Raw genomic sequence first — 27,287 nt, forward strand, 5'->3', positions numbered from 1 at the left:
AATGAAGTGTACTCAAAATTATACATATCTGGCGCTACACCAGGAGTCATGTATGGGCTCCCTAAAGTACATAAACAGAACTGTCCAGTCAGACCCATTCTCTCTGCCATTGGGACTGTTAGCTATAACATACCTAAATTTCTTGTACCTATGATTACCCCCATCACTACAAATTGCTATACGGTTAGAGATTCATTAACTTTCGCTAAGGAGATTTGTAACTACAATGTTGACCACTGTACTATGGCTTCTTTCGATATAAAGTCCCTGTTCACTAATATTCCTCTTTATGAAACTATAGACATTTGCACCAAACAAGTATTTAAACACGAGAAAATAATAGATGGATTTTATATGAACCAGTTCCGTAAATTACTGTCTCTCGCTTCTAAAGATTGTCTTTTCCTTTTTAACGGAAAATCTTATAAGCAAATTGATGGAGTGGCGATGGGGAATCCCCTGGGTCCCTGCTTAGCAAACGCATTTTTGTGTTACCATGAGACAAACTGGCTACAGCAATGCCCCTCCCATTTCAAACCTCTCCTCTACCGTAGATATATCGACGATACATTTTTATTGTTTAGTTCTCCAGACCACATCCCTCTTTTTCTAAACTATTTAAACTCGAGGCATGCTAACATTCATTTCACTTCTGATATTGACGAAAACAACAAACTTCCCTTTCTTGATATACTAGTCCAAAAAACTACTAATTCCTTCATCACTTCAGTATACCGCAAACCCACTTTCACAGGATTAACCATGAAATTCAACTCAGCAATCCCAATTCAGTTTAAACGCAATTTGGTGTCGACCCTGCTGACCAGAGCTTATAATATTTGTTCATCTTATTCTGCTTTACACTCGGAATTGTGTTTTCTTATGAAAACATTGTTCTCTAATGGTTTCCCAATGTCTTTCACACAAACCCACATGGGAAGACAACTAAATAAGATCCGTAACCCACCTACTCTTAAACTCACAGCAAACAAATCACCTGTATATTGTATCTTGCCATTTTTAGGTCCAAAAAGCTTTTCCATACGTAATAATATATCGTGTTTAGTTAGGGAATTTTACCCTCAAGTATGTCTTAGAACAATTTTCAAACCCAGCAACACCATTGGACAATGGTTCAAACATAAAGACCGAATCCCTGACGCTCTGCAATCCTCTGTTGTCTATAATTATAACTGTAGTCGCTGTAATGCGTCTTATATTGGACAGACAAAGAGGCAATTACGAGTAAGAATTGCAGAGCATCGGGGACGGTCATATAGAACTGGTCTACCTATGGCTAAGCCACCTTTCTCTGCCATCCGAAATTGCTGTGAAGCCTTAGGCCATCCCATAAGCGAATCTGATTTTTCTGTTGCCCACGCTTGTCGTGACGAGGTAACACGCCTCCTGGCTGAATCACTCCTCACTCACCACCTACAGCCCACACTGGGCACACATGACTGCTCCACGCCCCTTCTCTGTTTTTAAGGTTTGACTTATGTATTGTCTTATTACATGTATTTCTGTTTAAATTTTCCTTGTACTTAGTAGCATCCCACCAACGTTAGCTATGTATAATTCATTTCCTCATCTTATCATAATAATTCTTCACTTGTATTTTAATAGACATGGTGTTTTACTTTGGTTTTTTACTTTAGTTTTCGTATTTTTATCATAGACATGGTGTTTACTTTGATTTTATTGTATTTTCTATAGGTTTGAAAATGACAAATGAGTTGTCGAAACGTCACCAATTTATTAAAGATGTTCCTGATTACGTTGGTGTTTATCTTCATATTGAGACTACGCTTCCCCCATGGTGAATCTATTGCATCTGTATATATATATATATATATATATATATATATATATATATATGTGTGTGTGTGTGTGTGTATATATATATATATATGTGTGTGTGTGTGTGTATATATATATATATGTGTGTGTGTGTGTGTGTGTGTGTGTGTGTGTGTGTGTGTATATATATATATATATATATATATACACAATATATATGGAGCCTCTGTGGTACAGTGGTAAAGTGTGCATTATTGTACATTGAAGAACGAGGGTTCGCACCCCGCTAGGGTAATAAAATTTGGGAACGTTCTTCAGGCCATGTACTGCATTGGCAGACACAAGGGGTGCTGTGGTTGAACCAGTGTCGCTTATTATAAAGTATTCTTGCACCCAGTCGGCTTGCGCGGGCTGATTACACTCGGTTCACAGACTACACACACATCCAAAGCCACTCCAACACTACAATTACACTTACAAGCACTTCTCACCCTGCATACAATTTTTACTTGACAGCCTAAGCCACTTGGTAGAGATACATTGGCTGTATCGTCCCCATTTCAGTCAAGATAGGCCAGTCCTGCAATGGACACTCAAACAGCTGATGAGATGAGACATATATATATATATATATATATATTGTTACATAGCCTATGATTTCATCATCCTTTGTGTAATTTTAACGCTCAGTATGCTGCATGTTTGATCACGAGCGTGTTCTGCCTCAGTTCCCCCCTTCTACCGTTATAGTAGAGTAAGTCGTTCTCTCTGTTGCTTAGAGCGGGATTATCAGCTCTTTGTCCCCATGGCTTCATTTGCGCGTCCTGCTTACAAGTTGTATCAGGCTCTGCTGGCCCCTATATAATGAGCTCAGTCTCTGCATCATTGCCACTTAGATCTGCTCCTCATTTTGTTCACATCTCTGTCCTCCCCTGTACAATTATTATTATTGTGAGTGCTCAAGAAATCTCCAAACATCTAGCAGCTGTGTGTAATTTGAGTATAACTGTTGTTGTATTTTTTCTTGTATTGTGTAGCATATGGTTGATTCTTAGGCCTAGTGAGGTCTTTGTGATTAATGTAGAGTTTTATGTCAGTCATTTTTGATAATAGTTTGTATCTGTAATAATTTATCTGGCATTCACTGAGTATTATCTGGTATCTCATTTTATCTGGGCTGACTTAGATAAATTTATTCTTGCTAATTTCGTGTTAATAGAGGCTATTGCAGTTAACCATATATTTAACCTGTTTATTTGCCATTACATTATCCTTATGAGTCCTGAATGTTTTGTTGTTAATTTAAGCATTAAACTTTAACTTGTAATTTTACCTAACTCTTTTGTTTTGAACCTGGAACTTTACGGGACAGTAGTGATTTTTAGCATTCTCACTTAAAGTGTACGTTATCTTTCTCTGTTCCGTAACATAAATTTGGCGACCTCGCCAGGATATTCAGGATATTATCATAAGGATATTGTTTGATATTTTGTGACTGTGATATATTCATGATGGCTACTATTTCTACACTTGATGAAGCCAGGGATTTTTTGTCAAATGTGCAAACAGTGTGTGATATAGAAAACAGAACAAAGAATGAACTTAAGCTTGCTGCTCAACAATTGGGAATTGCAGTTCACTCTCATCATTCTAAAGATCAAATTGTTGGCATGATTAATAAAAGCTTGTTTAATGTAACTCCTCCAAATGAGCAAACGCAGATTGAATTAGCTAAGTTACAGCTAGCCCTGCATGAGGCTCGTGTGAAGGAAGCTGAATTTCAAGCACGTGCTAAGGAGGCTGATGTTAAGGAGGCAAATGCTCGTATTCAAGAGGCACAGGTACAGGCTCAGGCACAAATTGAACTTGCTAGGATTCAGGCAGACCATGAGTATCGCATGAAACAAGGTGGAACTGGATCATCTAGCTCTGATGATTTTGATGTGGCTAAAAATGTTAAACTTGTCCCTCCTTTTAATGAATCTGATTTAACAAAGTATTTTCAGTTGTTTGAGAGGGTAGCTACAGGTTTTAATTGGCCTAAGGAGTATTGGCCAGTACTCCTTCAAACTGTTCTCACCGGTAAAGCTCAAGTAACTTATGCATCTTTGCCTCAGGATCAGTCTGATAATTATGATGTAGTTAAGAGCTTGATTCTTAAGGCCTATGAGCTTGTTCCTGAAGCCTATAGAGTAAAATTTAGGACAACTTACAAGCAAGATAAGCAATCCCATGTTGAGTATGCAAAAATCAAAGAAGATTTGTTGGAGCAGTGGTTAAATTCTAAGAATGTGGATTCTGATTTTGACAAATTTAAGCAGATGATTTTGCTGGAGGACTTCAAAAGGTGTATTTATAAAGATGTAAGCCTATATCTTGATGAGAAAAGAATAGATAATTTGTCTGATGCTGCAGTTTTAGCTGATGAGTATGTTCTCACTCACAAGAGATATTTTAGAGGAAAAAGAAAAGCTGAGAGTCAGTACGTTGCCTCTACTCAGAGTACAGGTAACAGGAAAGAGAATAAGGATGATGTTTCTCAGGAAGTAAATACCAGCTTCACCTCTAGATTTCAGAAAAGTAAATGTACTTATTGTAGTAAGCTTGGTCATACTACGGAGAGATGTTTCAGGAGACAGCGTGATGTGAACAAAAAGGAGTCTTTAAATATTCAGTCAATTGGTCTAGTGTCCACTCTTGAGAGTTCCCAGAATTCTTTAACTGAGTTAACTGAACCTGCTTTGAGGGGTAACTTAAATTCTCATGATGGAGCTCCTCTTTTGAGCAGTAACGTGGGTGACACTCTCAAGAGTTCATGTGCTAATTTCCTGTCTGATGGTTTTGTCAGTCCTCTGGACAGTAATGACAGGAAATCAGTTAAAATATATCGTGACACAGGTGCTTGCCAATCCCTTATGCTGACCAGTGTTCTAGGCTCTAATTTTAATTCCTCTGATGAAACTGTAATCTTAGAAGGTGTAGGGAATAATTACTTCTCTGTTCCTCTGTGCAGAGTGAATTTAGAGTCTGGTTTTGTTAATGGTTCTGTTATGGTTGGGTTGGTTGAGACACTCCCAATGTCAGGTGTAACTTTCTTACTTGGAAATGATATTGGTGGAAGTCAAGTGTGTCCAGCTCCTCAGTTGTCTAGTGAGCCAGTGGCTGTGTCCCAGGATTGTGATGTCCCTGATGTGTTCCCTGCATGTGCTGTCACTAGGGCTAAGTCTAAAGTTACTGGTGATTTAGAGGATAATGATGATGATGTTATCCTAGCTGACACTTTTCTTGCTAATTTGGACCACTCACCAGATGAGGCAGTACCCCGTAGTGTTGATAATTTGTCTCGTCAAGAGTTGGTTGAGTTGCAGGTTGCTGACCCTGAGTTGAAAGGTCTAGCTAACTCTGCTGACAGTGAAGAAGAGTCAGCCGGTGCTTCTACTTGTTATTATGTAAAGTCAGGAGTACTTATGAGGAAGTGGAGACCCCCAACAGCATCAGCCGACTGTGAATGGGAGGTTGTACATCAAGTTGTCATCCCTCGTGTTTGTAGGCAGGATATCATTAGAGTGGCTCATGATTCCAGTTTGGCAGGACACCTTGGAGTGAGGAAGACTGTGGCACGCATTTTGAAACACTTCTACTGGCCAGGTATCTTCAGGGATGTTTCCTGGTATTGTAAGTCTTGTCACACCTGTCAAGTTGTGGGGAAGTGTAATCAGACCGAAAAGGTTGCACCTCTAGTTCCCATTCCTCCTTTTGAGGCGCCTTTCACCCGTGTGTTGGTGGATATTGTGGGCCCTCTTCCTAAGACTTCTTCAGGATTTTCTTTTGTGTTGACCATGATTGATATGGCTACTCGTTATCCTGAAGCCATTCCACTTAGAAACATCTCAGCAAAGAACGTGGTTAAGGAAATGCTAGGGTTCTTCACAAAGTTTGGTCTGCCCAAAGAGGTACAGTCAGACCGAGGAAGTAATTTCATGTCAAACGTTTTCAAGCAGTCTCTGAAAGAGTTGGGCATCACCCAGATCACGTCTTCAGCTTACCATCCCCAGACCCAAGGAGCGTTGGAGAGATATCATCAAACACTCAAATCGATGCTCAAGAAATACTGTTTGGAACATCAGAAAGACTGGGATAAAGGTCTTCCATTCGTTGTGTTTGCCGCAAGAGAATCTCCAAATGAATCACTGGGCTTCTCACCTTTTGAACTACTGTTTGGCCATGAAGTAAGAGGACCCCTTAAGTTACTCAAGGAATGCTGGCTGTCGGAGGAAGATGACGTCAACCTGCTGGAGTATGTGATGAAGTTCAAAGAACGGCTGTCCACTGCTTTACAGCTGGCGAGAGAGAATTTAGGAGCTGCTCAGGAGAAGATGAAGACTTGGTATGATAAGAAGTCCAGGTTACGCCACTTTCAGCCAGGAGATCAGGTTTTGATTCTGCTACCAGTTCATGGGCAACCTCTTCAAGCCAAGTTTAGTGGCCCTTATTTCGTGGAGAAGAAACTCAGTGATGTCAACTACGTCATCGCCACACCAGATCGTAGAAAGAGCAAGCAACTATGTCACATCAACATGCTAAAGTTATATCACAGGCGGGACGAAAATAATCCAGTCTGCACTGTAGCTGTTCCACCCGAGTCTACAAGTGAAGTTCTCCCATGCAGCATGAGCCTGAGTGATAGTTTGGGGAAGAATCCTGATATCATGAGTGATCTCCAGACTAAGCTTTCTCATCTACCACCCAAGGAAAGGCAGGAGTTTTCGGCATTACTGCAGGAGTACCCGCAAGTGTTCCGTGCTACTCCAGGAAGAACCACTGTGTTGATGCATGATGTCGATGTTGGAGACGCAAAGCCAATTAAATTGCCTCCTTACCGTGTGAACCCAGTGAAAGTTCCTCTCATCCAGAAGGAGCTTGGCTACCTGTTGGACCACAAGATGATTGAGCCCTGTCAGAGCGAGTGGAGTTCTCCTGTCACTCTGGTCCCTAAGCCAGGTGGGTCACAGCGGCTTTGCATTGACTACAGACGTGTTAATCAGATAACCAAAACAGACATTTACCCTCTCCCTCGTGTGGAAGATTGCATAGACAAGATCGGAAAGGCTAGGTACATAAGTAAGTTTGATTTGTTAAAGGGATACTGGCAAGTACCTATGACTGAACGTGCTAGGGAGATCTCATGTATTGTAACATTAGGAAAGACATTTGCATGTTCTGTAATGCCATGTACAGATTGTTTTAGAGTAATAAGAAATTTCCTTTGTAAATTTCTTTTTCTTTGTGGGGAGGTGTTACATAGCCTATGATTTCATCATCCTTTGTGTAATTTTAACGCTCAGTATGCTGCATGTTTGATCACGAGCGTGTTCTGCCTCAGTTCCCCCCTTCTACCGTTATAGTAGAGTAAGTCGTTCTCTCTGTTGCTTAGAGCGGGATTATCAGCTCTTTGTCCCCATGGCTTCATTTGCGCGTCCTGCTTACAAGTTGTATCAGGCTCTGCTGGCCCCTATATAATGAGCTCAGTCTCTGCATCATTGCCACTTAGATCTGCTCCTCATTTTGTTCACATCTCTGTCCTCCCCTGTACAATTATTATTATTGTGAGTGCTCAAGAAATCTCCAAACATCTAGCAGCTGTGTGTAATTTGAGTATAACTGTTGTTGTATTTTTTCTTGTATTGTGTAGCATATGGTTGATTCTTAGGCCTAGTGAGGTCTTTGTGATTAATGTAGAGTTTTATGTCAGTCATTTTTGATAATAGTTTGTATCTGTAATAATTTATCTGGCATTCACTGAGTATTATCTGGTATCTCATTTTATCAGGGCTGACTTAGATAAATTTATTCTTGCTAATTTCGTGTTAATAGAGGCTATTGCAGTTAACCATATATTTAACCTGTTTATTTGCCATTACATTATCCTTATGAGTCCTGAATGTTTTGTTGTTAATTTAAGCATTAAACTTTAACTTGTAATTTTACCTAACTCTTTTGTTTTGAACCTGGAACTTTACGGGACAGTAGTGATTTTTAGCATTCTCACTTAAAGTGTACGTTATCTTTCTCTGTTCCGTAACAATATATATATATATACAGAGAGAGAGAGAGAGAGAGAGAATTTGTCTCCTGTTAAATTAAGCTTTCTTCAGGCTGACTGATGAGCTGTAATAACCTAATGCTACTGTCAGTTTTATTTCATTTGACAGAACTAGGCCACTCCCACAAACTGAATACTGTCACAATTGCATGATATTTGAGATGCATGTCTAACAACGGAGCAACAAGTCTCCTTGGTTGCCAGTCAGATCAAACTTCCAATATAACTACAAACTTGGTGGTAGGTGGGGGCGCTTACCATCCACTCGATGTAGTGCTCCTCTCAGGTGCCTGCTCTTTCCTCTTTCCCTTCCTTCTTTCCTTCCATCCTCTTCTGTCTTTCTTTCTTGCATTCTTCCCTCTTCCTTCTGCCCATGGGTGATTCTACACTAAGTGACAAGCCAAATGGTTTTCTGTGTACCAGGAAACCATTTACGACACTGGGTGGTAACCATATTACCAAATTATGATGCCTGGTGGTTTAGTGCATACTTAAGGCGCTCCAATCGAATTGAGCCGGTGCAGGTTTATATCCAAGGGGTGGTTGGAGTTTATTACTCACGTAATGCCACTCGGGGATGAGTAAGTCTGGTCACTCATTTTAAATGTCAGAATCAACTTGCCTTGCCCCGGCCTCCTACGCTCCTCATGAGGCAACACTGGATTAGATGATAAAAGAATGAATGTATATCAACTGGGCTGAAAAGGATTAGGGATCTTGGTCAGGATAGAAGAAACATTCCACAAAATACTGTCAGTCATAGGTATGTGCTTCATCTGCCGCTGACCTCTGTGAAATATGCAGCAGAAGAACAAAAATCTCAGCCAAAGTTAAGGTTAAAAAAAACTTTGGAAAGCCTCCTACCCTCACAAGAACATAAGTCAACAACTCACCAAATGAACATGTTGGGTCATAGGCAGTCACCTGTGCCAAGTTCCAGGTTAGGGTTTTGTTGTGAGATATTCTTATTTCATGTATAGCATCATGTAGCTTGTCCATCGCCTCTGGAAGATAAAAGATCATCATCAATACAACAATCACTATTATCATCAACTGCATGAACAAATCCAGAAATAAGAAAGACGAGGGAGAGCTAAAGAAAGAACAGTGGAAGAGAAAATAAAGTGATTGGCGTGGATGCAAAATAAATGTTCTGTAAACGAATTACTGAATAAAAGTACAGTGGCATCTCCCAACATGCGAATTCTCAATATGCAAACTCAACTCAGGGGAGGGGGGGGGGAATTAATATGCAAAATATCACTCTACAATGCAACTCCGAGGTCTGAAGGTAAGAGAAAAACAGTGTTCCCACTCAAAATTGTAAAGCATCACCAGATGGCTGAGCAGTTTCCCGCCCTTTCCCTCCCTCACAATGTCTCTCAAGTCAAGTCTCAAGACTCTCAGTCTGCGTCTGCCTGCGACGCACTCGCATAATGTCGTGTTTTTAGCATTAAACATGACCTGCTCTTGCTCATCTGTTACACCATGGCCCTACTGTTTCACTCCAAAATTACAATAAAAGGCTCCCTTTGGAGCTGAAAATGAAGGTTATAGAGTTGAATAATCAAGGTAAAAGGAACTCAAACATTGGACACGAACTTGGCTCAAGTGAATCGACAGTGAGGAACATTCTCAAGAACAAAGGGCAGATATTACGAACTGTCAAGACTTATGGAGGCCAGCAACTGGATGGGCGCAGTAAGGTTGCTAATCCCGCGATTATACAATTGGAGCTAGCACACTACTGTACATTCACAGGGAAAAGAAAGAAAATGTGCACCTGGACAGCTGCCATATTTGGGAGCAGGCCAAGTTATTTTATAGGAGCTGCCAGAAGAAGTCCCCATGTCCTGGATCAAGATCCTTTAAACCTTCAAAGGAATGGCTGGCTAATTTTCTGAGGGGGAAACAATTTAAGAATGTCAAGTTTACTTAAGACCTAATCTACAGTTCTATTATCTTTCTTTGAGCAAAAGTCTTTCTTAAAATGGGAGTCAATAATGTGGAAGTACTGTAAATGACAAAGATAAGGTAAGGTGTCGACCACATACATTTATTTCCACTGATTCAATGGTTTCTAATACTGTATGTGAATTTTCAATATGCAGTGCATTTTGTCGACCACATTCTCGCATATTGGGAGACATCACTGTACTGGGTCTTGGATTGGATGACAAGCAAATTCATACAAAAGCAAGAATAAACATAATGTGACTTACATGAAGAAATCTGTAAAAAGCAAGTACAAAAATGTAAGTAATTTTGTTCGTTTTGTTCATAAAAGCTCCATCGTGCTTGCATGCATCAACCTTGGTCGCCTAATGGCTGCTTAATCTCTGGCAGCCACCATATTCAGTCCCTTATTCCCAGGGTCACTCTCTATGACCTCATCCCGGGTCTTTTTTGGACTCTCTCTCACAACCCTACCCCCAGTGTTCACACTTCTCAATGTCTGCACCCAACTGTCATCACCCAACCTCTCCACATACCCAAACCATCTCAATCTACCTCTCCTCATCACAGAACCAATACACTCCAGTCCCAACCTTCCTCTTAACTCTTCCATCATAAACCTAGCCCCTCCATGCCTTGCATTCAAGGACACACTGTACATCCACCTATTCAGTGTCATTTCCGCACATCTGAGCCTGTGAATATCCCCTTCCCTTACTACACTCCTAGCACAAGCCTCAAACAAAGATCACTGAGCATGGAAGGAGAGCCCTCTCAATGTCAGGAAAGGCATCATCTCCCTGAACTTCCTCCAACCACTCCTTACCCTAGCCACAGAGCTATCTCCAGCCCCACCTCCAGCACATAACATGTCCCCCAAATAACAAAACTCTTCCACACACTCAAAAGACACACCAGCAAGTTCAATCCATTCATGCCTGACAATATCTACATGCTCTCCCAGACACAATGCACACAAGAAATCAGCATTATCTCACAGCCTACTTCTGATACCACTACATCTCTTCTGCAACAATTTATCACAAATACTGCATAAGTTGGAGTTACTTCCCACACTCTTGGGGCAAACTGAACATGGCCACTCTCCCTCTGCTTTGACAGTACTGTTACCAGCCCTAGATATCATTACTTTTGATTTATCCACATTTACTCTTAAACACTTATGCCCCATTCTCTTTCTCCACTTCCTAATTTTTTCCTTTGCCTCCCTTTCATTTGCAGGAATCAATGCCAAGTCTGGCATACATCATCTCCCACAAAAGTCCCTTTCTGAAGTCACATGAGAGCTTCAAGCACCATGACAAGCAATAACGGGCTCAAGACGCCCCTGATGAATTCCAACATTCATGGAAAACTCATCACTCAAATCTCCATTCAGCCTCACCTGGGTGCAAGCACCCACATACACAGCCATAACCAAGCTAACCAACCACTCCTTGTTCCCAAGCTTTTTCATTACCCACCACCTCCCTAGGGACTCGGTCAAAGGCCTTCTCAAAATCAACAAAAACAAACTACAGCTCCCTTTTCTTTTCTGTATATTCTTCCTGAAGCTCTTGGACAATGAACAGGGCAACAATGATCCCTTTGTCTCGCATAAACCCAAAGTGAATCTCATCAATATTAACTCTTTCCATAATCATACCTTCTAGGACTCTCTCCATTACCTTCATTATCTGGTCCAAAAGTCTTATGCTGCTGTAATTTCCTGTTTCCAGGACATCATCCTTCTTCTTATGCACATTTACAATCACACTCTTTAGCCATTCATCTGGAACAACACACTCATATATAACAGATTTATCCATCCATCCATCATCCAATCCTACATTGCCCCAAGAGGAGCGTAAGAACCCAGGGCTAGGCAGTTGGTCTCGACATTTAAGATGAGAGTGACCAGCCTTACTCATACCTGAGTGGCATTACATGAGCAATCAACCCCAACCACCCCTTGGATATAAACCTTCACCGGCTCAATCCGACTGGAGCACAATAATTACCCACTAAACCACCAGGTGCCAACAGATTTATTAAATCAGTAAATAAACCCACTCCTATATCTCCTGTGGCCTTCAGCATTTCAGCAGTCAACCCAGACACACCATCCATCTTCCCCAACTCCTGCCTATTGCCCTGCTCACAGTAGCAGCATCAATCAAAGACCTTGGGCTACACACTAGATCTGCTGACTTAAAACTTTCCCTGTTTCAGTCAAACTCCTCATTCAGCAACCAGTTATAATGCTCTCTCCATGCATCGTCATTACCCTCACTGTCCAACACTACCTTTCCTTCATCATTCTTCACACACTGATCACCTATGATATTCCTGTTTCAGGTTATCGAGTAAAATTCTCTGAGACTGATTTTGCCCTGTATATCACCTTTCTAGCACTAAGTTTGGCAGCCAGGTATTCCTCTCTGTTACCACCCCTTTCCCATTTAAAGAAAAGCCTTCTTTTCACTTTTACTGTGTCTCCTACATTCTCATTCCACCACCTGTTCCCTTAAGCCTTGGTGGGTCCTTGTCCATCCACACAATGAATCAGTAACTCTCAGGAAATTGTTCTTGAGAGCACTGTACTGTTCATTAACACTTCTGTCAACAACCCCTTGTTCAATCACAACTTTACTCATCTCGGTATAGAAGGCATCATTTACTGCTTGGTTTTTCAATGTACATATTTTCCCCCTAGGTGTATAGGTCCTCTTCTTCCCCCCCAATTTATACTGCTGCACACACTCTTTCCTCCCAACAGCTTTAACATCCCTCATCAACCTCTTAAGACTCCTCTTGACCTGGAAATAGCATCCTAATTTTGGAAGAGCAAGTCTAAGGAAAAAACTTTTGACTCCTAACCAACACCCACTACAACCTTAGCCTGATATAGTCACGTTCACTCAAATGCACATATACCTGTCAATATCTCGATTCAGTACTATTTATCAGTCAATAGTCTCATTATTACTGAATATAGAACTAAAATAGTGAAAATCTGTACCACAGTCATACATATAAAAACTACAAATTTCTTCTGACCATTCTTCTGTTTCTTTACTGAGCTTGAATTAGGAACGTCTGAATATACATATTCACCTCTCAGTATCTATTCATTACAATTCAGCAGTCTACTACTTATCTGCTACATCTAACCCAGTTGGGATTGTTCTCAAGTAACTTGAATGTATGTAAAGTATTAGTATGATTCATGCAAAGAGAATATAAAATCACAAAAATTAAGGCCAATAAAAAGTTACAAGTACATCCTAAAAATCCATGCTTGCATTGAGGACTTTCACTTATATTCAAACACAATTCTCCTTGACTCATGTTATCAATCTACTCTCTCTTTTCCTAAAATACATGTTTAAACAAGCATGTTCACTGCCTCATCAAATCTGAGTATCCTTTCCCTTCCACATTCCTCCAACCATATGCACATTCCCTATGTACTCCCCTTCACATGCTTGAGCTGCATCCACATCACTGTTTACATCCCCTCCCAAAACTACAATCTTACCATCCCCCACATCACTTCCTACACATATCAAGTCAGCCCAAAATGTATCTTTCTCTACAACATTCAAGCCAGCCAGTGGACCATACACTGATGCATCAGGTTCTTTGGTTAGAATTAAATCTAGTCTTGTTGGTATGACATCCCCACTAAATCATGTTTCTTCTTTGACCTGCTGAGTCATTACATTATCCATTGCTACATTTAATAGTATACTGCCCCACGAATCTTCATGACTTTCTGAGATCCACTCCTCCCAGTTTACCTCTTTACAATTAAAGTCACCCATCAGGATTATCATCATAACCATCATCCGGATCTCCTTTCCCACCCTAGGGCAGGGTGAGGAGTAGCACTGTCCAGACAGCCTAAATTTGCCCAATCCAATGGGCCACGCTTCCATTCACTCATCATTCAAGCCCCCGGAATCCTGGCTCTATCAGATAGGCTACGCCGAAACATTCACCACAATCTGTAGCTTCGCATAAATGTACGTGACTGAGTCAATCCGGACGCTGCCATGTTAAAAAGGGGTGACAAATCCCCAATCATGCACTTCTCCTCACAATCAGGATTATGTTGCTGCTTTTCTAAATCACTTTCTGTAGGATTCTAACCATGTCCGACAATATCTCCTGATATTCCTCTTTATTCTATGCCCTTGGCTTGGAGGAGACATAAGCTACTGTGATGTCTGCCTTTCCCTCTGGTTTCTATTACCATGTTTATCACTTCAGCCATACCTTCTCTCAGTTCCACACTATCCACATTTAGGCTGTTTTTCACTACTATCATCACTCCTCCCATTTTTTCTTTTCTATCTCTTTTCCATACTTGTATTTCCCATCTCCCATTTGGATTTTCATATTCTCTCTTAGCTTGCGAAACACACAATGTCTGGCTCATTTACCCTCAAGAAATCGTCTACTTCTAGCCTTGCTGAGATTAGATCATCTACATTAGCATATGCCACTTTCAATCTTTATGCACTGTTTTTTATTTTGTCCTTCTCTCTCCCTCTCTCCTTCGGTACCACTTCCTCATTTCTGATCCATAACTCTCCAACAGAACTCTGTCTTCTCTTCCTCCGTTCTCTGGTCGCTTTTTTCCTTCGCTTCCTTAACAAGTTCCTTTATTTTAGCTCTCTCTTCCTTGTTTGCATCTTTTCTTATGCAGATATTTTTAAATCCTTCCTTGTCTGCTGATTTCCAATGGAAGCCTTGTTGTTTATTTAATTTACTGTGACCTGAGACTGAACTTTTACTTTTAGAGGCCTTGCCCCTCCCTCCACATATTTTCCCAGACTAAACACTTCTTCCATCTCCTCTTGGTCTTCATCCTTTCCTTCCATAACTATTGACAATATTTCCTTCGCCCTTCTCAGTTCTTCCCTTTCTCTTTCTGACATCACTGACATTGGTTTTTCTTTCAAACCTGAGATAATCACGCATATTCTCTTGTCTGCTACATCTCTGACTAGTGATTCTTTACTTTTTGGTACTTTAACCACTTCCTTCTCCACCTTTTCCTGGTTTTCCTTTTTGTGTTGTAAAATCTCATTAAGACTCATCTTATCATCCTGTTGAGTTTTTTTTCTACCACTTATGGTGTTCTTCGATTTCCTCGATACCATAATCCCTCATTTATCCGGACATAACAGAGCCAACGGTAACATCCGGATAATGAACACTATTCCCCTACCACACCCAGACCCTACCTATACCCACCTCCAACCTATACCTAACTATTTATACAGTACCTATGCTTAATTTGGCAGTGTTTTCTGGTCATTCAGGGATGTTTAGACATCAAAACACACATAGGAATATCCAAGGTTGTACTAAACACCAAGAAAACCATGCAGAAAAACTAGCTTATGTAAACACTACTGTATGTACAGTACCCCTCCTTATTTTGGCAGTGTTTTATAGTCACTCTGCCATATTTTGACAAAACATACACAGGATTATCCAAAATAATTTTCAACATCAAGAAAACCATGACAAAAAAAAAAAAAAAAAAAAAAAAAAAAAAAAAAAAATCAAAGAACACCCTACCTACACACCACTGTATGTACAGCACTTCTCCTAATTTTGGTACTGTTTTCAGGTCAATCTGCCATATATAGACATCAGAACACACAGAGGAATATCCAAAGTAATGCTAAACACCAAGAAAAGCATAAAAAAAAATGAAAAAAAAAATGAAAACCAAAAAACACCCAACCTATACACGACTCTAGGTACAGTACTCCTCCATATTTTGGTACTGTTTTCAGGTCAATCTGCCATTTTTAGACATCAAAACACACATACGATTATCCATATCAATGCTAAACATCATGAAAACAATGCACAAAAACAAAAATCCATAAAATACCTGACAACGGTCTGAAAATCTGTTGTCTGTGATGAATGATTGCTTCCAGCACTTACAAAAAATTGCACGGCCAAATATGCTACCGTAAATCGGACATATTGGTAAAAATTGCATACCATCATCTTTGCTGGTGTTTATACTGATAAGCTAAATACATTAAACTGATAAGTAAAATTACAAAAATCCAGCAATAATAAATTGCTCAGGAGTTAAACTTACTGTACCTGCTCATAACTTTCCACCATCCTAATTCAAAATTTTGCCAACACCTTCCACGAGTTAAGCAAATGTCTAGATGCAGAATTTCATGAGCTTTCTCGTGGTTACTGCAGAATTTCAATACGACCAGTAGTAGTAGAATAAATCACAAAAAAAAAAGACGAGCCAGAGTCATCAGCATAAGAGGGAAAGGACTGAGAGAGTGAGGGGGGAGTCGGGAGGGTATTGAAGGAGGGACGGGAGCAGGGGAGAAGTGAGGCTATGGGTAGGTTTCTCCCCCTTCTGTCAACAGGTGGACGGGTGCTTCTGCCATACATTTACTTTTGGCTTACGGTCTGTTAGACGCACAGTGGCCATGCAGAAACACAACTCACCATGACTGGGAGACTTTCGACCTTCGGGAAATAAGCGGATGGCTGTTGTCGCCGAACATATACTCATGACTTGTGGTCTGTGCTCGATGGAGGTGGTAGTTGGGAAAGACTTAGCCCCTGTGGCCACGCGATATTAGACATTCGCTGGGGAATTCATACGGACGTTTTGACAACGCTTGCGGGTTACAGTTGTATTACTCGGGTGTTGGAGGTTCACTAGGAGTGATAGGACAAACGCACAACTTTGACCATTCAGTACAGGGGCTGACAGACATTTTAGCTCTGGTTGTGGGTTACAGAGTACTCCCTGCTCACGGCTCAAGCCCATTGGTCACGATACCAAATGTCTGAACAGGTCAGCTGGCCGGCCGAATTTCTCAGGGACTTTTATGTCCAGACAAAAGCGAGTAAATTCAGATAATGGTTTAACAGAGCCAAGGCCCAGCATCCACATAATGAAAACGTCCAGATAAATGAGGGACCACTGAATGTTCCTCATGCATTTTGGTTTCAGATTCACATTCATCAAGTTTACATTTCATCTTGTCCCTTTCCTCCTCCAGCCTCTTACTTTCCAATTTAAGCTGTTTTATTTCACTTGCAGCTGATTCATTACCCACTCTTAATTCAGACACCTTTCTCTCCTGGTCAACACTGCATGAGCAGATGCTCTCTATTTCTCAGCTCCTTTATCTCCCTCTCCTGTTACGAGGTTTGTTCCTGGAATTCTCTAATTATTGCCCATACCTGTTTTACTTCCTGGGCATTTTTCTCGGCCTTGGTCACCTAATGGCGACTCTCCACGCTGCACAATCCATTGCAGCCTCCCTGTTCAGTCCTTTAACCCTGAGGTCACACTTAATGACCTCGTCCCATGTCTTTCTCGGTCTACCCCTCATAACCCCACCCCCAATGTTAACACTTCTCACCTTCCTCACCCAATTATCATCCCCCATCCTCTCCACATGTCCAAACCATCTCAATCTACCTCTCCTCATCACAACACCAATACACTCCAGTCCCATCCTACCTCTCAACTCATCCATCATAAACCCAGCCCCTTCAGGCCTTGGACGCAGGGACACAATGCACATCCATCTAATCATTGTCATTTCTGTACGTCTGAGCCGGCGAATATCTTCCTCCTTCACTGCCCAGGTCTCACTACCATACAGCCTTACACTCCTAACACATGCTGCATACAAAGACCCCTTAGCACACAGGGAGAGTCCTCTCAATGTCAGGAGAGGCAAGAGCTTCCTGAACTTCTTCCAACCACTTCTCACCCTAACCACAGAGCTAGCTCCAGCCCCACCTCCAGCACACAACATGTCTCCCAAATAAAAGAACTCTTCCACACACTCAAGGGATTCACCAGCAAGTTCAATCCTTTCATGCCTGATAATCTCCACTTGCTCTCCAGCATTATCTCGCAGTCTACCTCTGATACCACTACATCTCTTGTGCACCCATTTATCACAAACACCGCACAAGATGGAATTACTTCCCACGCCCTTGTGGCAAACTGCACATGGCCACTCTCCCTCGTCTTTGACAGTACCACCACCAACCCTAGATATCATCACTTTTGTTTTATCTGCATTTAACCTTAAGCCCTTGTGCCCCATACCATCTCTCCACTTCCTAAACCCTTCCTCCACCTCCCTTTCGTTCTCTGCAATCAACACCAAATCATCAGCCTACAACATCTCCCAGGGGAGTCCTTTTCTAAAGTCACGTGAGAGGGCTTCAAGTACCATGATAAACAACATGGGACTCAAAACTGACCCCTGATGCAAACCAACATTCACGGAAAACTCATCACTCAAATCTCCATTCACTCTTACCTGGGTGTGAGCACCCACATACATAGCCATAACCACCCTAACCAGCCACTCCTCCAAGCCAAGCTTTCTCATTGCCCACTTCACTACCTCTCTAGGGACTCTGTCAAAGGCCTTCTACAAATCAACAAAAACAAAATACAGATCCCTTCTCCTACCAATATTTTTTCCTGAAGCTGTCGAACAAATGAATATGGCATCAGTGGTCCCCCTACCTGGCATAAACCCAAACTGCATCTCATCAATATTCACTCTTTCTTTAATCATACCTTCTAAAACTCTCTCCATTACCTTCATTATCTGATCTAAAAGCTTTATACCTCTATAATTTCCTCTTTCCAGGGCATCACCCTTTCATTTATACACATTTACAATTACACTCTTCAGCCAATCATCTGGGACAACACACTCATAAATAATCATATTTATCAAGTCAGTGACTAACCTCACCCCTATAACTCCTGAGGCCTGCAACATTTCGGCAGTCAACCCAGACACACCTGCTGCCTTCCCCACCTTCCTCCTGCCTATTGCCTCTCTCACAGTAGCAGCATCAATCAAAGGCCAAGGGCCAAACACTGGATCTGCTGGCTCCAAACCTTACCTGTCCCAGTCAAACTCATTCAACAACCAGCTATAATGGTCTCTCCATGCATCTTTAATATCCTCACTGTTCACCACTACCCTTCCTTCATCATTTTTCACACACTGCTCACCTATAATATCCCGATTATCCCTCTTCATCTGATTTGCCACCTTAAATATCATATTTTTCCTTTCCCCATGATTTAGGTTATCAAGTAAAAGTCTCTGTGACTCAGACTTCGCCCTGTATACCACTCTTCTAGTCCTACACTTGGCAGCCAAGTATTCCTCCTTGCTACCACCCTTCTTCCATTCCTGGTAAAGCCTTCTTTTCTCCTTAACTGCAGCTTCTACACCCTCATCCCACCACCAAGTTACTTTATGTCTTGGTGGTCCTCTTGTCCAACCGTATGTTACATCAGTAACTCTCAAGAGACTGTTCTCGAGGGCTCTGTACTGTTCATTAACGCCTCTGTCTACAGCTCCCTGTTCAGCCACCACTCTCCTCATGTTCATGCCAACTTAAACATATGGATGTAAGACTATGGTGTGGCATGAAAATGAAAAGTCAGGAGTAAGAGCCGTGGAGATGGGACTGCTAAGGAATGTATGTGGAGAACAGAGAGTGGATAGGATATGAAATAACGAAATACGTGAAAGGTGTGGAGTGAGGAATTCTGTGGACACCAGAATCAAAGAGAGTGTATTGAGATGGTTTGGTCATGTGAAGAGAATGGATGACAACAGAGAGGTGAAAAAGGTATATCTGAGTGAATTTGAAGGAGGAAGGAGACGAGGTAGGCCAAGAAGAGGGTGGAGGGATATGGTGGATGAATGTATGAGGAAGAGAGGTATGAAAGTTGGCAAGGCTAAAGGACTGACAAGAAACCAAGCTGGATGGATGCATTTTGTGCGTAGAAATGCATAACCAGGGAAATGGCACCCCTTTTTAACGTGACAGTATTTGGATTGGCTCTATCAGATAGGTATATGTGAAGATACAGAACGTGAAATTTTTTTGGCCTATCTGATGGAGCCAGAACTTCGAGGAATTGAATGATGAGTGAATGGAAGATGGTCCATTGAACTGGGCAAACTTTGGCTGTCTGGACATTGCTACTCCTCACCCTGCCCTAGGGTGGGAAAGGAGGTCCGGATGATGATGATGATGATGATGATGATGATGATGATGAAGACAGGATTAGCCAGACTTTCAAGAATCAATGCCTGCAGATCCTTCATCTGATATCAAAACATCCCCACACAGTCCTCTGATAACAACAATTCACTACATAAGCTGCAGTCACATACAGATGAAACAATCATTATACATCCTCCCAGCATGTAAAAACCACGGGCCAAAGATGTCTATCACCTTCCACTGACTTCCACAACATCTCGCTGTGAACTCACTCTTCTGTGGAATTTGCATTAAAGTGAACAGGTGATTCACTAGCCCATCATTCAGTCATTTTATCTTAGAGTGCTTGCACCATTCATTGACCCATGGTGTCATCTGTTAAACCTGAAAGTGAATGCACCATTCACTGACCCAATGTATCATCTGTTTCACCTGAAAGCGAATGCATCATCCCCTGGCCCTTGGTTTTGTCTGTTCGGGGTATACTGATGACTGCTTTGGAATATATACTTACGCATCTCAGGGAAGCCATAATCTTGGTTCCTGATCCTCAAAGCTCCCTCCCTGTCCCGTAGCCATATCTTATGTGCACGCTGAAACAGTAGGAAAAATTCAGAAAATGATACTTTACATACTGCATTTACTGACGTTTTTTCAACCATTAAACTGTCTGTAATTCCCCGGTTAGGAAATAAGGTCTAACCTGGAAGAAACAAAGCAAAATGTACTAGGTAACTACCATGTATTACCTAGGTGCCATACAATAAAAGAACAGTTTATCAAGCTCTACTTTTTATCAGGCACCTCAGCCTCTACAAAATTTGTATGACGTGTAAAGTGATGGAAGTAATGCGAGTATAAGTGGCTGGGGAATGGCTGGGAGAAGGAGGGAGGTGAGAAGACAGGAAGAAATCCGTAGGATAGAAGTTGTGGAAGCAATGAAGAAAGTTAAATCAGGGAAAGCCCCAGGAATTGATGGAGTGTGTGGTGAAATGCTGAAGCATGGGGGAGAGATAGTAGTAGAATGGATGTGGAAGATGTGCAGTTTGGCCTGGGAGGAAGGTAGAGTCCCGGAGGATTGGAAGTCAGGTATAATTATTCCCTTGTACAAAGGAAAAGGGGAAAAAGAAGTGTGTGGTAATCATAGGGGCATTTGTCTTCTTAGTATAATAGGAAAAGTGTATGGTAGGATACTTATTGACAGAGTTAGAGAAAGAATAGAGAAATTAGTTGGAGAAGAACAGGGAGGCTTTAGGAAGGGAAGAGGTTGTGTAGATCAGATATTCATTCTCAGATCTTTAGTGGAAAAGTTTCTAGAGAAGGGAAAGAAGTTGTATGCGGCTTTCATGGATTTGGAGAAAGCATATGACAGGGTGGATAGACTAGGATTGTGGAAAGTGTTAAGAATATATGGAGTAGATGGGAAGTTGTTGAATGCTGTGAAGAGTATGTACGATGGTGCGAAGGCTGCAGTGCGTGTGGATGGTGAACTAAGTGAATTTTTCTCTTTGAAAGTTGGTTTGAAACAGGGATGTGTCATGTCTCCATGGGTGTTCAATCTGTACATGGATGGGGTAATAAAAGAGGTACAAGGTAGGGTAGTGGATGTTGGAGTGGCCCTGGTGAGAGAGGATAGTGTTTGGAAACTCCCTGTACTGTTGTTTGCAGATGATACTGTGTTGTTGAGTGAAGACGAAGGGGAGCTGCAAGGCTTGGTGGATGAGTTTGAGAGAGTGTGTAAGAAACGGAATCTAAAGGTGAATGTTGGGAAGAGTAAAGTGATGGTCTTTGAGAGAGGTGAAGTCAGTGAATGTACAGCGAGGTTGGATGGTGAGGAATTGGAAAATGTGAGTACGTTTAAGTACTTGGGTAGTGTGATGAGTAAGGATGGAGGTTTGGAGGGTGAAGTGCTTGAAAGAGTACAGCAGGGAAGAAAGGTTGCTGGTTCTTTGAAAGCAGTGATAAGAAACAGGGAAGTGAGCATGGAAGTGAAAAAGTTACTACATGACAGTATTGCGATACCAACTCTAAAGTACGGAAGTGAAGCTTGGACGTTGTTGGGAGGACACAAGTCAAGAGTGAGAGCAGTGGAAATGAGTTATTTAAGAGGAGCCTGTGGAGTCACATGGAGAGACAGGCTGACGAATGAGGATATAAAGGAGCGTTGTGGTGTTGATGTGGATGTGATAGGAAGCGTTATGAGGAACACACTGAGGTGGTTTGCCCATGTGGAGAGGATGGAGGGTGAAAGACTGACGAAGCGAGTGTATGTGAGTGAGGTGGAGGGGGAAAGAGGGAGGGGGAGGCCGGGGATGAGATGGAGAGATGGGGTGGAGAGGTATATGAGAGAGGGGGGTGTGAGTTGGGAGCAGGGGAGTGAAATGGCGGGGGACAGGGCGACTTGGAGGCGATTTGTTTGTGGCCACCCCAAACAGGATTGAGGCGTCTGGCAGTAGATAGATAGATAGATAGTAAAGTGTGTCATTATTAATGACACACTTTACACTTTATTTTTGTAATCTCCTGTGACAACTCAGCAAAAACTTCATGCTACAGAGATACAGCCTTCATAAACCTCTTCACTTTGTGAGGCAGTCACCTAAAATAAATAAAATTATTTTGTAGCAGCAAAATAATACTACATAAAATATCCACTGACTATAGGGGATACTACATGACCTGCTGATGGGTACCATTACAATCTCCTTTACTTCCCAAACTTGCACAAGGTGAGATCAAATGCACAGCTTGATTTCACTGAGGACACGATTAAAAAAAGGAAAAGGGAGGCAAAGGTACAAACTCTTCCCCTCCTCAGCTGTAGTGTGAGAGGTATGAGAGTTTTCAGCACAAGTACAAGGCAATCTACTTGCTGAGCTCGGCACCGCTATCTAAAATTCAACTCCGCAGTCCCAATTCCGCAACGTCGGACTCTTGCCTTCCGCTACCACAATAAACTTATGTGCAATTCCGCTACCTCAATACTGCAACTGCAATCAAGTTTCTCAATTTTCAATACAAAGTGCACAAAGAGGGGGTAAATTGATTGGTAATGTAGTGAATCATTGTATTTACAGTGCTCGTCAGAAGTATGGAGCGCCCTGCGTCCCTCCTGAGAAACAAACCTTTCAACATTGAAAAAACATATAAATAATGCATTTTATTTACCTTTAGTGCTTCGTAGGGTAGCCTTTACGTTTCTTCACGGACCTGAGACGTCTTGGAAGTGAAAGGGCGAGGCTCCTGAGGTGCTGGAGGGGTATTTTGTCCCAGGAGTCACGAATGGCGGCTTCCAGCTTAGGCAGAGAGCTCACGTCCTTCCCTTGGAGACTCTTCTTTACGAGGTACCAGAGGTTTTCAATAGGGTTTAGGTCTGGGCTATTTCCTGGCCAGTCTGTCATGAATGATACCTCGCAGTCACGAAGCCTATTGGTGACCGATTTGGCCCTGTGAGTAGGTGCACCGTCCTGCTGAAACACTCGTGCACCTGTTAGCTCGAAGGAGTCTGGTAAATGATCACACAGAAGCTCCAGGTAAACATCCTGATTCACTCTGAGGTTCTTGGGAAGTACAACAAGCTTCCCCAAACCCTTCCCTGAGAAACCACCCCCGTACCATGAGTGAATCAGGATGTTTAACTGTGCTTTCTACATACCGTGGGTCAAGTGGGTCACTACCTTTGCGTGCTCCTCTGTTACAGGTAACACTAAACGTTGCCTCATCAGACCACAACACTGACAACCATTGCTCCTCACCCCAGTTTAGATATTTATTAGCAAAGGCAAGCCTACGAATTCTCTGGCTGCTAGAGAGAAGAGGCTTTTTCACAGGCCTGTGACTTGTGTAACCAAGCTCATGCACCCTACGAGACACTGTTCTCACTGACACCTCACCAAACACTTCTGGGTTGCTCTCCTTAATTTTCCTTGCACTCACACGAGGATTAAACTCCACTGCACGTTTTAAAACATTAACAGACCTTGGGGAAGTTTTCCTAGGCCTACCAGACCTCGGTTTCTTTGTGGGAACTTCACCACTGTTTTCCTCCCGAAACCGCGCACACCAACGACGCACTGTCGATCGTGCCACACCAACCAATTCACTAATTTCCTTTGTCTGGTGGCCTGCCTCCTTTAGAGCAATGATCTGGGATATGATTTCACTCGATAGTTCACGGGTAGGTGCCATAACAAAGTTTTAAAGGCCAAAACACTGCGGGACACTCGGTAAAAAATGGCGCAATTTGAGAGGGACACTCGGTGGAGTTCCTCTCTCTCAGGCAGCCCGTGGGCGACTGAGGCAGGAACCAACCAGCGTGTCGGAAGGCCTCAGGCTACCGTGACGTCATGCTCGGAGCTCAAACTTGTGGCTCAATTCTTACCCCCCAAAATGGGTGATTCTTTTTGGGCCATAAGTATTGCGCGCCCGGCGGACAACGCTGAATACTTCTGACGAGTACTGTATAATCCATTATGACATTGATGATGTACAGTAATCCCTATACTATCCGGACGCCCACTTTCCGGACACCCCACTTACCGGACATTGTGGGCCTGGACCTTCGGAATCCCCCCCCCCCACAAAAAAAGGGCAAAAATCCCCCCAAAATCCAATTTTTTTCCCACCCGTAATTTGAAATTGCCGTGTGGTGCCGAACAACTGTTTACATCACAGCCCCTTCATCCCTTCCTTCCTTCCTCCCCCCTCCCCCCCTCCCCTGTCAGGGTTGCCATTTGGTATATTTCATTATCAAATGTGGACCAATTTGGTAATGAAAAATTCATTTGATAATGAATCAGAATAATGCATTACCAAACGGATTTTTCACGTGTATGAGGATACACAGGATGGAGATGGTGGATTGTCTGCTGTCTCTGATTAATCTGCTAGCCTACACAGCATGAAAATAATCAACATGCTGTTAATTATAAGGAGAGTGATTACATTTATTTCCACTTGTATATGTAATTAGTGAAGAATAAATGTTAGCTTTACGAATTTGGTAATGAGTAGTTAAATTTGGTAATGAAAATTGAGGAGTGTGATAATGTGGCCGAGCTCCGATCTGGCAACCCTGCTCCTCCCTCACCACCAGTTACTGCTTAACTATGATCACGAGTAGATGCTTATCACAATGGATGCCACACGTGCTTGTTTTTGTGAATAAACAGTGAATAAACCGCAATACCTTGCCACTAGACCAAACGGGAATTCACAGTGTTGTGCAGTGTTAAGAAATTAGAATTTAGAGTGCAAAGGATTAACTGTGGAGTGTAAACTGGCAGTTGAAACTGGCGTTGTGCAATTAATAATGTGCAGTGTTAAACAATTATAACTCACAGTGCAAAGAATTACTGTAAGTACAGCACAACACTGGATTACTGCACGTGCTTCAAGAGCATTTTCACCACTGCCAAAGCCTTAGAGAAGGCGGCCACAGACGTGCTGTAAGTACCCTGGCTGAGGTACAGTCACTTCTAATTCCTCATTTTGGTTCCTTTTCACTTATTTCATGCTTTATGTCCATTATTGGTGTGAACATGGTCTTAAATAGGTTTAAATAGGTGCTATGCATGTCCAGTAGGGAGTTATTTAAGTGGTTTTTAAAGTTAGGCTGGGTTAGGTTCCTTAAGTACCAATCCAGGAGCCAGGGGCCCACTTTCCGGATGGGACCACTTTCTGGACATGCCTTTGGCTCAATTACATCGGATAGTGGAGGGATTACTGTATTTTAAAATTGTTGCCAATACCTTGGTTTATTTACTGAAAACTTACCCATTACAATTATCTTTCTCAGAACCACAATTCTGTTAGGTACTGATGTAAACTCAGGTGTATATCTATCACTTTTTAATTTGCAACAGAGTTAGGACATACCATGAAAATCTCGCAATACTAAAATTATAATAATATAATCATATCCTTTATTACAAAAATAATACTACCAGGAAAAGAAACAGCCTTTGTGTCATTCTGGAAAATCAATCTGGCCACCACCAGAATGCAGTCCATAGAACTTTAATAGATAATTCATAGACATGCGCTAATTCTTGCAGACAGAAACTGAGTAAGATCATAACAAAAAGTATTTTCAGTGATCACCATTACATTGTCCTTAAGATCATCATCTGTCAAATTGTGGCCCAACTGTGCATGATTAGCTATGTGTGCCACAAAATTTACTGTCACGATGGCTTACAGTGCTGTATATCGTATCGCATCATATCAAATAATTTCTCCTGGTACCACCCATCCCTACTGCTAACTGACACAGCAACACCTTTCCCACCTCCGCTGCTGGCCAGGAATTCCATTTAAGCTTGATATTCGTGAGTCATTCTGTAGCCTGTACTAAGTGACACCGACCATCATGTGGGAGATTGCGAACAAGATTGCGATTGCGGCAGTACTTCTGCAATGCAATACCACAAGTTTCGGATGAGTTTGCTGCAATCGCAATTCCGCAACTGAAATAATGCAGTCTGCTCCTGAGAAAATTGCAGAAGTGATTGCGGAGATGCTGTCACGAATCAATTCGCGACATTTCCGTTTTGTGAGAAGCCACGAACTATTAGTGGAAAACTTACTGTGTATCGCTCAGCTAACCGTTTCTCCCTCCCTTTCGGAGTATACTTTTCAAAACATTCGTCACTTTCAAAAGTGACCGATTTAATGCACGTCACTAAGTGAGTTACTGAGCGATACAATTGTTTCTTTATCGTTCGCCTCTGCTTCCCTCAACCGTTAGCCACGCCTTGCGTCCTGCCCATACAATGTATTTGAATTCAGTCCAGTTGTTGCTGCGACGGAGAGAGGTCCTGTGCCCGCAGTGTGAGGTCAGCTAGTACCCAAACTCCACAGTTCTTCAGTACTGTACTTCCATCCTAGTTCAGCTTGGGTGATACGCAGCATTCATTGACTAGTATTTCCTTTTTGTATTTTGTAGTCATAAGAGTTTAGTTAAGGTGTTTTTCCTAGGCGTAAGTATTTAGCTTTTGTGCGAGTGAGTGAGTGCGTCTCATTTAATTTGATTTGAATTGTAACGTTAAATTTATTTTTTGTGATTAATAAATTTAACAGTTCCTTTCTTGAGCTTAATGTAAGTAAACTCTTGTTTCATTTCTCCATAATTAAGCTTATTTTCCATATAGCTCCTAGCTTGCATAAACTTTTGCTTTCATAACTGGTACTTAGACCAGTCTTGTTGTATTAACTTAAAATCCGTTGTGTCAGGAGTTAGTGCATCAGCAAGAACCTGATGTTATTATTACAGTAAAAGTCCAATATTTTGGCATCCAATTCCCCGGCAAATCTGACATTTCGGCAGTTTTGAGAAATAGTCCCATTT

At 41.9% G+C, this 27,287-nt stretch overlaps 1 protein-coding gene across 2 annotated transcripts in view; it reads right to left on the bottom strand.

Moving 5' to 3' along the window:
- LOC145397821 (uncharacterized) overlaps positions 1–27,287 on the bottom strand; it is a 140,263-nt gene that overhangs the window by 39,085 nt on the left and 73,891 nt on the right. For both annotated transcript variants that reach the window (XM_080270850.1, XM_080270849.1), the window contains exons 11-12: positions 20,454–20,532; positions 8,797–8,907 (exon numbers count right to left, since the gene is read on the bottom strand). In XM_080270850.1, the coding sequence (XP_080126976.1) occupies positions 8,797–8,907; positions 20,454–20,532 (190 nt within the window). The remainder of the gene's footprint in view (positions 1–8,796; positions 8,908–20,453; positions 20,533–27,287) is intronic.

The sequence above is a fragment of the Coenobita brevimanus genome, chromosome 43 (genome assembly GCF_032717465.1).
Source record: "Coenobita brevimanus isolate Jiangsu-jjx chromosome 43, ASM3271746v2, whole genome shotgun sequence".
Taxonomy (NCBI): Eukaryota; Metazoa; Arthropoda; class Malacostraca; order Decapoda; family Coenobitidae; genus Coenobita; species Coenobita brevimanus.